The 13,525-nt window shown below is 38.0% G+C and overlaps 1 protein-coding gene across 2 annotated transcripts in view; it reads right to left on the bottom strand.

The window, feature by feature from the left end:
- Nucleotides 1–417: 417 nt before the first annotated feature.
- Nucleotides 418–13,525, bottom strand: part of RAB28 (RAB28, member RAS oncogene family) — a 77,316-nt gene continuing 64,208 nt past the window's right edge. Inside the window, exons 5-8 of one of the 2 annotated variants that reach the window (XM_008150874.3) lie at nucleotides 10,776–10,879; nucleotides 8,884–8,961; nucleotides 2,569–2,663; nucleotides 1,227–1,311 (exon numbers count right to left, since the gene is read on the bottom strand). In XM_008150874.3, coding sequence (XP_008149096.1) covers nucleotides 2,574–2,663; nucleotides 8,884–8,961; nucleotides 10,776–10,879 — 272 coding nt within the window. In that variant the 3' untranslated portion in view covers nucleotides 1,227–1,311; nucleotides 2,569–2,573. Of the gene's footprint in view, nucleotides 1,312–2,568; nucleotides 2,664–8,883; nucleotides 8,962–10,775; nucleotides 10,880–13,525 lie in introns of both variants that reach the window. The other variant, XM_008150873.3, reaches the window with a different exon arrangement.

The raw sequence follows: 13,525 nt of genomic DNA, 5'->3' as shown, positions 1-13,525 counted from the left end.
TGGCATTCCCTTGTTTCAATGTGGCAAATACTAAGCACCCACCAGGCCAGGCACTGCGCCTTAGCTCGGAAAACATGAGACAAGCGTGCCTTGCACAGAGCCTCCCTCATGGTGACCGCAGGCTGGATGGCAGAAGCAGACACTTGGAGGAATGGAGAAGGTTCCAGATGACGGGGGGAGCCTGTGCAGAGAGACAGGAGGGCACAGCATCACACAGCTCACAGGAGGGAGGCTAGGGCTCTCTCTGCACAGAGGTAGAGAGAGGGAGAGAGGAGCACACTGCCGTGGACCCCTGGAAGCTCAGGCCGCAGCGTCTGGGCATGAATCGGTACATGATCACTGATGTTACAGCCAAATACACCTTGGTTCTATAACTAAAAGGAAGATAGCTAAAACAAAATTCGCCCAGAAATAAAGTAATTTAAATAAATTTATTTGCAGGAGAAAAACATCTGAACATCAGGTACAGGTCTGATCCACAATGATCCAACAACAGGCCTAACTTGTCCTGGGGTACCCGGATGCATCCATCCAAGTCCATGCAGCATTGGACCTGAGTATTCCACAATGCACATGACCATGACACAGTGATAAAGTAAAACAGCAATACTCACCACTCTGTGAGCTATAGCTACAATATAAACAGTTTAGGTCCTTTGTTAAAAAAATGGAAAAAATATTTCTATTACAGCTTTATTTCCAGCATTTTCCGTTAGATACAGCTTTATATATTTTCTCTCACGATAGACAGCAAAAGGTCGCCTTCTTAGCATCTGTAGATAAAATATATTACTTGTTAAACGTCTGTACTCTGAAGCATGTTTGCCATGTATGAGTTCAGATAAGAGAATGAAACTGTGCTGTAGCAAAATCCTGGCTGAGGATCAGGACTTGGATAGCTTCCATACTTGTTTTAAAAAATTGCCATCTGGGAAAAAAGAAGTGAAGACATTAAAGAGAACCTATATACTCTCTTTCAATGAGGCAGTCTAACTCCAGAGAATGTGCTTTCCATCTGAATTCCAAGTGTGTGGTCCCGAAGTGGAATTCTCTCCGGTCCAGGAGCTGCCTGCGGCTGGGAGCAGCACACGCAGGGAAAGCGAGCGGGGAGGGAAGGGTTAACTGAGCTACAGAGTTGGCCCCTGATAAACCAGCTCCTCCAGGTCCTTGGCCCACACAAAGGCAGGGCAGCCAGCACACCAACACGGGACCACGCACTCACTGAACTGCACACATAGAGCTTCGAGGAGGGTTCACAGTTCTTGACATGGGTTCCTGGTTGTAGTTTACAATATCTGCCTTCACCACCCTCTGTCATAAAAGAAAACAGAGTCATTATCAGGGCATCAGAACATTCAGAAAGGACTCCTTACAGTATATTTTCATTTTCTGAACTTTGGCGAACCCCTGATGATAGACACCATAAATGAAGCAGGAGCTGATATTAAAAGAACCAACCAGAACAAACTAGTGCAGAGCTGGGGTTGGCGGGCAAGGGAGCTTTCTTATTGTTGGGTTTTGTTTTAAGTATCTAATTGCAAGTCCTTAATTGAGTCTTCCCTGGTTTTATGACATAAGCTTGAGGTTATCACAAGTCTAATAAAAACCTGACAAATTAATATAAAATATTAAACCCTGGTTATAACTTAAAGCAAAGGATTAAAATTAATCATTTATATAGTTTAACTGATAGACAAGAGTTTATTTCAAAGTAAAAAAGTCATTATTTATTAATACTTCCACAAACCACTATCCCCAGCCATAGCTTTTTTTAGAATGTTTACAGCAATTAGTGAGTTAGTGAGAAGAGGTGTGAATGTTAAGTCACCTAGAAAGGAGAAATGTTTTGAGCAACTCAATATTTAAAATGGTGCCAATTTTTAAAACTTTCCTCCCAAATCCCTAACTTACTTCCAAATAGCTCACTAATGGGTTCTGAATAATGACTAACAAAATACAGAATGAGAATTTAGAAAATTACTGCATACTCATATTTTAAAAATAATTTAAACTGAAAGATAGTTTTAATTCTTCCTTCCTTCCCTCTTACCCACATTCAAGGATTATCTTAAATGATAAATTTAGCAATATGCCCTAATATTCATCTCTAGGTAATAATTTACATTAAAACAAATCCTTTACCGTTTTCAATTCTTTTACTAAGTCTGCACACACAAGCAGACAAAGAAGAGTAATTCAAGACAAATTTTAAAAGTACTCTTTCAATTACCAGGCTATTTCAGGAAAAATGGTAAGGAATGAATAATGAAATAACTGCCTCAATTCTCCACTTCACTGAACATGTAATAAACACAACCATAAAGACAAATACGTGTGAAAGTAACTGAAATGTTATTTTAATTTGTTCCCAATTCCTTATTTCATTCGTAAGTCTCTTGGCAAAGGATCAATTTTTCAAAGTTCTAAAACAGGATGTATGCAATATTAATTCCAATAATGTACAATAATCATTTGAACTTCTCTATTCATAAGGGGAAAAGAACAAGATAGCATTCACTAGTTCTCACCACCCTCCTCCCCCAAATTGCAGTAATTTATCGGTTATACCTGCACTACTGTACTGAACAGAGTCTAGTCTGAGCAGAGGTGGAATGTTGATTATCTTCTTCCGGGTACTTCACTATGTCTGCCCTGACAATACGCTGTCAATTCCGTACAACATAAACGAGATGAAGAAGAAAGAAAAAATGGAAAGCATGTTCAATGACTGAAAATAGAAGGGAACACCAAAGGAGAAAAAGGAATATACACATAAATTTAAACATGTCTCAAAAGAAAACAGCAGAATATAGACATATAAAAGGAAGGAAAGCAAGCAAAGATCCAAGAAACATTATTCTTTATAATTCCACTTAATTGTTAAAATAGACATGTCTGCTCCAGACAAGTTTGAGTTTTAGTTTTGATATCACAATTACACATCCTATCTAATAAAAGAGTAGCATGCAAATTGATCATCACTCCATGACACAAGATGGCCACCCCCATGTGGTCAAAGATGGCTGCCCCCATGTGGACACAAGATGGCTGCCACAAGATGGCCTGCAGGGGAAGGCAGTTAGGGGTGACCAGGCCAGCAGTGAGGGCAGTTGGGAGAGACCAGGCCATCAAGGGAGGGCAGTTGGGGGGAACCCAGGCCTGCAGGGGAGGGCAGATGGGGGGAACCAGGCCTGCAGGGAAGGGCAGTTGGGGGAGACCAGGTCAGCAGGGGAGGGCAGTTGGGGGGACCAGGACTGCAGGGGAGGGCAGTTGTGGGGGGGGGGCAAGCCTGCAGGGGAGAGCAGTTGGGGGGACCAGGCCTGCAGGGGAGGGCAGTTGGGGGGAGACCAGGCCTGCAGTGGAGGGCAGTTGGGGGGGGGGGACCAGGCCTGCAGGGGAGGGCAGTTGGGGGGGACCAGGTCTGCAGGGGAGGGCAGTTAGGGGTGACTGGGCCGGCAGAGGAGGGCTGTTGGGGGAGACCAGGTCTGCAGGGGAGGGCAGTTGTGGGCGATCAGGCCAGCAGGGAGGGCAGTTATGGGTGACCGGGCCAGCAGAGGAGGGCAGTTGGGGGCGACCAGGCCTGCAGGGGAGGACAGTTAGGGGCGACTAGGCTGGCAGGAGAGGGCAGTTAGGGGTGACCAGGATGGCAGGGTAGGGCAGTTAGGGGCAATCGGGCTGGCCAGGGAGCAGTTAGGTGTCAATCAGGCTGACAGGGGAGTGGTTAGGGGGTGATCAGGCTGGCAGGCAGAAGCGGTTAGGGGCAATCAGGCAGAGGCAGGCGAGCATTTGGGAGCCAGCAGTCCTGGATTGTGAGAGGGATGTCCGACCGCGCGTTAAGGCCCAATCCCGGTGGTCGGACATCCCTCAAGGGGTCCCAGATTGGAGAGGGTGCAGGCTGGGCTAAAGGACACTCCGCCCCCCCTGTGCACGAATTTCATGCACCGGGCCTCTAGTAATATATATAATTCCCTGTATTCAGAGAACAACCAAGAATTATGGTGCTTTTCTTTTCTAACATGCAGTAAAAGCATTAATTCCGTTTCCTTCCACAAACATTACTGAGGATCTACCCTGTGCCAGTCACTCTGTAATGGAAATGCACAGGTAAGTTACACAGCATCTGTTCACAAGTTGCTGGGGACCCCATGGGAAAAGAAATACATTCACAGATAATTGTCATACAAGGTAAGTGCTGTACTAGTAGACCTATATGCTGTGGTAATAGAGAGGAAGGAGTAATTTTCTTTGAAGGTAAGGAAGAGGATGCGCATATACATATATATATATGTATATATATATATATATATATATATATATATATATATATATATAAAATCAGAGGAAGCCATATGGGATTTATAAATTTTATATTTAATAACATTTACTATTTGTCAAAGATATTCTTTTGATGCTAATTGCCCCATTCCCCACAACCCTAAAGTCCATGGTCGTCCCATATTTCATATAAAAATAAAAACAAGTTCAAAATGCACTTTTCTGTCACTTAAAAAAACACCTGACATACAGTTTAAGCACAACAGCTATTTTACCAAATATCTAAGAGTTTTGCTAACTAAAGAATCAAAACTAATGTTAGGTTTTTGTTTGCAATAACCCTTAGGATAAAAAGACTACATGTGACAAGTATGACAGAGATAACATGCTCTCCAAATTGTTCAACTTTAAACTATCCTGGTTTTTTCTTTCTTTCACAATTTCAAATATCTTATTTCAAAAAACTCTTATTTCATAACAGCATCTAATAATTAACACATGGAGAAAACCATGTTAATAAGGCTGCTGGTTGCGATGGCACTTATAACGACTGAATGAACTAGGAGTAAATGAGTGGGGTGGGACGGTATACTGGCCTGAGCAGGCTCTGCCCCAGTTCCCAGCAGCAGCCTGAACTTCTGGACAAGACTGCGATTTACTGGGCAAAAGCATTACTAACCGCAATGTGAGGTACTGCGGGGAGGGGTATGTCAGTAAAACACTGAACACCATTATCTGCCCTCCCTGAACCTAATTGTTTCATGACAAACTGTGGGTTACAATAAAGAAAAGGGATTTTCATAATCAGTAAGCAACTCATCAATCCTCCAAAATGTTGGTTTAAACCCTATTCTATAAACACAACCAGGTTACTGACCTACGGTCAAAATATTTGGTCAATGTACTGACTAATATAAATGGCTTGGATATTCAGCATTAATTTTCATCCAATTAATGAAGAACTAAAAAGGCAGCATCTTTTTTTCTTGGGGGCCTTCGTTGTTTGACATAAAGCTTTGTACAAAGTTTCTGAACTGGCAGCCAGAACCAAGGCTTTGCTTTCTAGGAGTAGCAAAACAGAATATCCAGGCCATAAACTTCATGGGAGGCGATTTCACAGGAGTTGGCCTGTTTACAAGTCACTCATTGATGTTTTCAGAGAAAATGTTACATACAAAACATCAACTTTTATTTGAACACCAGCTTAGCCCTTATTAAGTAGAGAATAACTGCAGTGGGTCCTGGAAGTGGAAGTGGTAGCTATCTAGCAGAAAGCAAGAAAACAACCCTGGAGCCGGGGGAGTAAGGTATAAGGAGTAGAGATGGACTCTTGGGAAGACACAAAAGATAAATTTTGTCTACTCTGCAACTGTGTCTTAATACAGATAGTAGTTACATGTTTATCATTGAAAAGCCATAGTTTGTCATGCTAAGGATATAGAGTAAACATACCTTGAAGGCTAAAAACACTTGCCACTATCATTCATTCAAAGACAATCACTATTCTAGGTACTGAAGACATTCAGATAAATAATATAATAGATGATCTCTGTTTTTGAGACGTGTAAGAGTCCAGTATGGAAAACAGACATGTAAAGTATTAAAGAATATCATGACTGCTATACATCCATAATCCTATATAATAAAAGGGTAATATGCAAATTAACTCTAACGGCAGAACGACCACTGGACCAGTCATTATGAGGTGCACTGACCACCTCTTAGTCCCTTTCCCTGGCCAGGGATACGGGGTAGGGTGGCGGGGGATGCAGGCAGCATCAGGGCAAGGCCCCCGCCCCACCGGTCGCCCCACACACAGAGGGCGGGGGTGCAGCCAGCAATTGGGCGGGAACAGCTGAACTCTCGGTCCCTTTCCCCAGCCGTCAGGCATTAATCACCCGATGGTGAATGGGAAACTGGGGGTGGGTGGTGGCAGGGGGCAGGGCCAGCTGCGGGCAGCTGGGGAAGATAGCCCTGATCACTGGCCAGGCCTAGGGACCATACCGGTGCATTAATTTTGTGCACTGGGCCTCTAGTATAAAGTATAACAAGATTATAGATTGCCATTTAAAGCATGGATATAGCAATTTAAAACTATGGTACTCTGGACACTGTAGGAGCTTAAAGACAGCTACTCTTCCTGTTCTTCCACAAAATGTGCCAGTATGTGCTGCCAGTAACATTCATTGCTTTATGCAAGTTACCTTTTTGTTCTTCATGATGGCCTATGCTATAAAAAACAAGGTTTATCTACATGGTCTCTAAAGTCCCATCTAGTTTTGAAACTATATGAAAAAATAAATTTAAAAGGTGAATAGAAAAAGAGAAAGATATGATATGGAAATCCATTAAGCAATGTTCAATATCTGAGGTTTAGAATAGTATGAACAAAGAGGATAAATATGTTCTATAAGGAAGACAGGTGATGTTTAGGATAAAAAAACAAAACACTAGTGCAGTCTTTGTAAACATATTTGAAAAAATGATACAAAAATATGAACATCTAGGTAAGAAGAATCTAAGTTCCTTATGGCTCCTTAAGGAAGGTCAGTATTCAGATAAAGCAAAAAAGAGAAGTATCAGGGGTTAAAGGCATTTGTGCTTAATACGCTAAGTAAGACAGAATTAAAATCTTGAACATGCCTACTATATGCCCCATGCTAGAATCTTTTATATAGAGTATGAAAGTATTCAGAGGTCACATAAAGAATATATATTTTTAGCAAGTTTAGTGAGTATCTCAAACATGAAATTTTTGTTTAGAAAAAACTAATGCATACTTAGTTTAAACCAAACAGAAATTCATAGTTTATTAACTGGGAAGTGAAACTGTCAAGGTTTAAAAATGTATTAAGAATGTATTAAGAACTTTGAACACTGAGTATATATGGCAAAACATCCTTGCAATTCAGACAGAGAGAGATAAGATACAAGACAGTGCGTTTTTGTTTCAGACTACCTAATGCATTATTAAGGAGCTGAATACTAAACTTCCTAGAGAACAGCAGTAGTAAATTTATTTTTTCTCCTAAAGGTTTGACTACTTTGTAAACAAAAAATTCTGAACAATCTCAGAAACTAGGACATTTATTAACAACCCTTTCCAACTTTTACACTATCTTAGAGGAGAATGGTTGGGGCAGGGGAGAAAAGAGAATAAATAAACAATGAAAATAAAACTATCAACTAAATTGGGAATTGTGAGAAATGCAACTAGAGTATATTTAATTGTTTAAATACTTGTCTGTCCATTTGTGCTAGGAGTTCCTTGAGGACAAGGACTTATTCATCTCTGTGGTCCCTGGCCAAAGTAGACCCTCAAAAAATGTTTGCTGTATTCAGAAACTGCATTCCATTTCTTTTCTCTTTCTTACAAAACTTGCACAATGTATTGATAAGTCATTTTATGAATTAAGACTAAAGCCTTATTACAAATATTTTTCACAAACTAAATTACTGTAGCATCAATTTCCACGTGACTGGTGGTGAGTCTACCATCTCCTCTATAAAATGAATGAAAACACTTTCAAACATTACTTCAAATTCCCTCAGGTATCTTTTAAATGGCATAAAACCCACAGAAACCATTCACAAGCATCTCTCTCTCTCTCTCTCTCTCACTCTCCCTCCCTCTCTCTCCCTCCCTCTCTCCCTCCTTTCCTTCTTTCCTTCCTCTTTTTCCATATATATTTTTTGTTTTAATATACACCTTGTATATATAAACAAAAAATATAAAACCTGAACTTCTTTGTCTTTTCCCTGCCTAGTCCTTGACATCCAAATGGCCAACAAGTACATAAAAAAGATGCTCAACATCACTAATCATCAGGGAAATGTAAATTAACACAACAATGAGCTATCACCTCACACAACGGTTAGCTACCATCAGGAACACAAGAGATGTCCTGGCGAGGATGTGCAGAAAAGAGAACCCTTGTTTTGGTGAGAATGTAAAATGGTGCAGCCACTATAAAAAAAACACTATGGAGGCTGCTCTAAAAATTGAATTATCACATGATCCAACAGTTCCATTCCTGGATATTTGTCCAAAAAAAAAAAAGAAAGAAAACACTAATTCAAAAAGATATATGTACCACAATGTTCATTGCAGTGTTTTTTATAACAGCCAAGATATAGAAACAACCTAACCATCCCACAACAAATGAATGGATAAATAAAATGTGGCGCGCGTGCACACACACAACACACACACACACACACACACACACACACACACACACACAGGAATATTATTCAGCCATGAGAAAGGAGGACATTCTGCCACTTGAAACAACATGAATGAACTTAAGTATATTGTGCTAAGTGAAGTAAATCACACAGAGAAAGATAAATACTGCAGGATATCACTTATACGTAAAAAGCCAAACTTGTACAAACAGAGAATAAAATGGTGTTACTGGGGAATGAGGGGAGGGAGGACAGGGTAGACACTGTTAAGGGTACAAACTTACACTGAGTAGTAAAGCCAGAGATATAATGTGCAGTACAGTGAATAATCATTAAACCCGCTAAGAGACTAGAACTTAATTATTCCAACTACTAGACAGAAAGAAATTACTCTTTAAATATAAAGTTCAATATAATCACCTGTGACTGTTCTATTTCTGCTTTGTTTAATTTGATTCCAAGGATTTCAGCAGCAACTTTCTGAAAACACAGGAATACCTACATTCCAAAAATAGGTTTAAATGATTTAAAACAGACATGCTTAAGTTACCTTCAAATAAATTGAACTTTCTAAACAATGATAAACAGCAAGAATTACAAAAATATGATGTACCAAGTTATTCCAAAAATAGCTTTGTCAGAGACAACAAAATTTTAAATGTAATAAATTTTTAAGTGATTAAACCCATAAATTGAAAAAATTCATGAAATTCAATGAATTGGTCTAAACATAAACATTAATCCCTAAAATCTTACATTTTAAAGATTTAACATAAGACAATTACAGCGACCACATTCAAAAAATACTAGCAAAACAAACACCTATAGGTGCTGAAGAAATTGAGAATACATTAGTATACTACCTGGGTTTTTCAATGCCAACTTTAAATTGGTCTTTTGACCTGGGTTTAGTCTATACATTAAAAATCTTCGTTGCTCTCAAGTCAATAAACTCTCCACATCTTTTGAGCAGAACAACTTAGAAATCCTTACTGTATTTTACCAGTTCAGAGTGAAAGAGCAGTACACTCCATTATAAGCAAAAGTCTACAAACACTTTTCTATAAACAGACTTTTCATACACTGTTAGCTTACATTATGATTTTCAGTGCTCCAATCCAGAGTTCACCTGTAAGGTATACCTTGTCTTTGCTTCATAAGTGTACTATCATTTTCTTATCCCTACTTACCTCATGATTACTTACTGAATATTTATCACAATTTTATTAATTTAATTTTGATTTCTAATCAAAAGAGATACATACTCCGAAAGGCTTATGTCATTTGCACCTCAAAAAGTTCACTGATAGTCAATGTTTAAGAAAAAACAGGAAAGTTAGTGTGGTAGAATGGAGAGGAAGAGATTGATTGTACAAGAAAATAAGCAGAGATTACAAATCATATAAGATCTGGTAGGCTATCAGAAGGGCTGTGGCTTTTACTCTGGGTAAAATGGAAACCCTGGGACAGTGGCTTGTTGTAATTTCTATTTTAATAGGTTCAATCTGGCTGCTGTACTGAGTACTCACTAGAAAAGATCAAGGGTACAAAAAAAGAAACCAGCAAAGACACTAATGTCAGAGATGATGAAGGCTTGAAACAAAGTGGTAGCAATGCAGATGGTAAGAAATAACCACCGGGTTCTGGACATATTTTGAAAGTAGAGCCAAGAGGACTTGCTGATAGATAATAGATGTGGGGTGTAAAGAAAAGAGGGTTCAAGAATAACTTCAACATAATTTTGGATTTAGTAATTGATAGAACTGCCATTTACTGAAGTGGGAAGACTGTGAGAGATTTGAAGAGGGAATACCAGCAGCTCAGAATGGACCTGAATTAAACTTGGACTGCCTATCAGACATCTCAGCAGAGGTCTTAGGTGGGCAGTTGAACATTGAGTCTGATCAAAGCCATGGGACTAGATGAAGTCACTAAGGAAATAAGTTTTAGAAAAAGAAATACATAAGTGGGCACTGCTGGCAGGAGCACTAATATTTGTGAGAATCAGAAAAAGAAGACTAGAAGGAATCATCATATGAGATTAGCAGTCATCTCTGAATGCTGAGATAATGGGGATTTATATTCTTTTTAAAATCTTGTATTTTTAAATACCCTAAAATAACCATAAACTTACGTTAAATGAATTACAAAAGTAATATACAGAGAATAAACATGTTACATCTAATCTAGTCTATTTTATATCTTCAATAAGCATTAATTTGTTGCAAAAAATAATGGAAGTCAGTTCCTATGCATATTAATAAATAAACGTAAAACCTCACTTATAGATCCATTTTCATTATTTTACTTACAGAGTCTCCTGTCTTTGCTGAGACAAAGTGGCTACTAAAACCATTTTCCTGGCAAAACCTCAAGTGCTTTTCAGGTTTTACTGTTCGCATATGCTCCAAATCAACTAGAAAGGTGAACAGAAAGAGAGAAAAAATATTAGAGTCAATCAATATACTTTAACATGTTTAAGTTTGACTTATCTTCCACTATTATATCCCAGCTTAGGCACTATCTGTGTAATCTTAGGCAATTTCCTTAACTTTTTTATGCCTGAGTCTCTAAACCTAAAAACTAAGAATAATAAATATACCTATCTTATATAGAGTGTTTGAGAATTAATCCATGTATAGTGCAAATGTCCAGAACTGATAGGTGCTCAAAAAAATGAAAGCTATCATTCTTATTATCTATATAGCTTCAGGAACACTGATGATAAAAAAGATTTTCTTAGTATAATGTGTTTAAACAGAGATTAATTGAAAGATGCATATTTAATTGAAACAGTTTAATTACTTTAATAATTAGAATAGTTCTGCAAGTTTTATAAATATTAATATTCAATAAATATGTAATTAATTTTTGCTAAAAGATATCAATATTTCATAGTGTATTTAATTTATTTAAAGCCATGGTTTAATTTCACAAGGAGACAGCTCAGCTACTTTCCAAACCTAAAGTATGCATTTTGAAAGTAAGGGGTAAGCACTTATTTCCTTGAATACTTGTAGGTTCTTTAAAGCAAAGCACAGTATTCATATCCAATACTGGTTTCATCCGGCACAGTCTATTTTTTCAAATGTGACCCTTTATTGAACAGTTTCTCTTTTTACAACACTAGAAACCCTATAAGGGTGTTGACTCAATGCCGTCAAATTATAAGGCAAATATATTCACAGGATTTAAGGACAACTAGGTTCTTTGAGTCAATATAGGGGGGAAAAAGTTAAACTGATTTCCTGAGGAAGGGACCCAACTGACTTGTAAAAACTTGTAAATTTGCAAATCTAGTGAGCCTACATAATAGTGTCAATTGATTATCAACTAAAAAGTGCTCTCATTTTACATAAAAGGTTTTATTTAAAATTATATTGAAGGTCTTTAGTTTGTAGGCTCAAGAGATCTTTCTCTAGGAGATTTTTTATTTAGTCAGGGATTCTGAGTCCCATTTATATTACTTAGCTTGAATAATATGGAGTTTTTCTTTTCTGACCACAAGTTGCTGTTCCTTAAACTAAGACCTTATTTAAAAGAAAAGGCTTTTTTTTCCTCTCCCTCCACCCTTCCCTACAACTCCCCAACTATCACATAAGTTATCTACAGCATTGGGTAATTTACTATCCAAGCCAACGTTTTCCTAATGAAGATAGCAATAAAAGACCAGTATGTCACTGACCAATTGTGGGGGAGGAAAAAGCATTTATTCAACAATTTATTGACTACCTATTATATACCAAGTACCGTGCTAGGTAGTGAGAACCCACAGATGAAAAAGATATAATCGTTTCTCAAAAAGTCATCCCCAGTATATGAACATAAAAGACCATTAAGGATATAAAAGTTATTTTAAATGAATGAGATTCTGGCAAATGAGACAGTAGAAATTAAAAACAAAACAAACCAAAAAAAACTTCACTACAAAGTTTCCTTTTGTTGTCTTAGAATTTAACATTAAGAGGGCTCATTTACTAGAGTACTAGTAAAATCTTTCTTTTCTTCTATTTTTAAGAATATTCTTAAAATCATTATCCATTACCTACCTATCATACATGTGGTAACACTTACTGCTACAATGATTTAATTTCCTTTATGTCCTTTACAACATATTCTCAGGTGAGGATTAAATATATATATATATGTATATACATATATATAACACCTTGAAAAACATCATTTTTCAAGGTGTTATATATATGTATATACATATATATATATTTAATCCTCACCTGAGAATATGTTGTTTTTTTATTGACTTTAGGGAGAAAGGAAGGGACTGGGTAGGGAGGAAGGGAAGGGAGGAGGTAGGGAGGAAGGGGGGAGAGAGAGAGAGAGAGAGAGAGAGAGAGAGAGAGAAACATCAATAGGTTGCCTCCTGCAGGAGCCCAGACCAGGAATCAAACCCACAACCTTTTGGTGTACAGAATGACACTCCAACCAACCAAGCCACCCTAATAACAGTAATATATGCTCATTTCCCAAATATTCAGAAAAACAATTATGAAAATGAAATTTAAAATTCCATTAATTAAAGACAACTACTGTTAACATTTTGGCATATATCCTTCCAACATCTAAACAATATGAAGGACAAAGGCATTAATATTGTATATACAAGATGTATCGGTTAATAATTTGGATTTTATAATCAAAGAAAACACGATAATTTCAAGAGAAACATCAAAAGTGCTTTATTCAAAGTAATGTCCATCGCTAGCTACACATTTCCCCCATATTTCAGGTAATTTGTGGATACCATCCCAATAGAACTTTTCTTGCTTTGAGGCAAACCATTCAGAGACCCAATTTTCCACTTCTTTGTATGTATTGAAGTGCTGCTCAGAAAGTGTGCCTGCCATTAATCGAAACAAGTGGTAATCTGAAGGAGCAAGGTCTGGTGAATACAGTGGGTGGGTTAATACTTTCCAGGCAAGATCTTTTAACGTGAATTTAACTGGTTTTGAACTGTGTGATGGTGCATCATCATGAAGCAAAATTACTTTGCCATGTCTTCTGGCACATTCTGGTTGTTTTACAATCAGAGCATGGTTCAAAT

Source organism: Eptesicus fuscus, chromosome 2 (genome assembly GCF_027574615.1).
Source record: "Eptesicus fuscus isolate TK198812 chromosome 2, DD_ASM_mEF_20220401, whole genome shotgun sequence".
NCBI classification, from domain to species: domain Eukaryota; kingdom Metazoa; phylum Chordata; class Mammalia; order Chiroptera; family Vespertilionidae; genus Eptesicus; species Eptesicus fuscus.
Note: the sequence above shows the minus strand (reverse complement) of the source record. Positions and strands in the feature narration are given on the sequence as shown.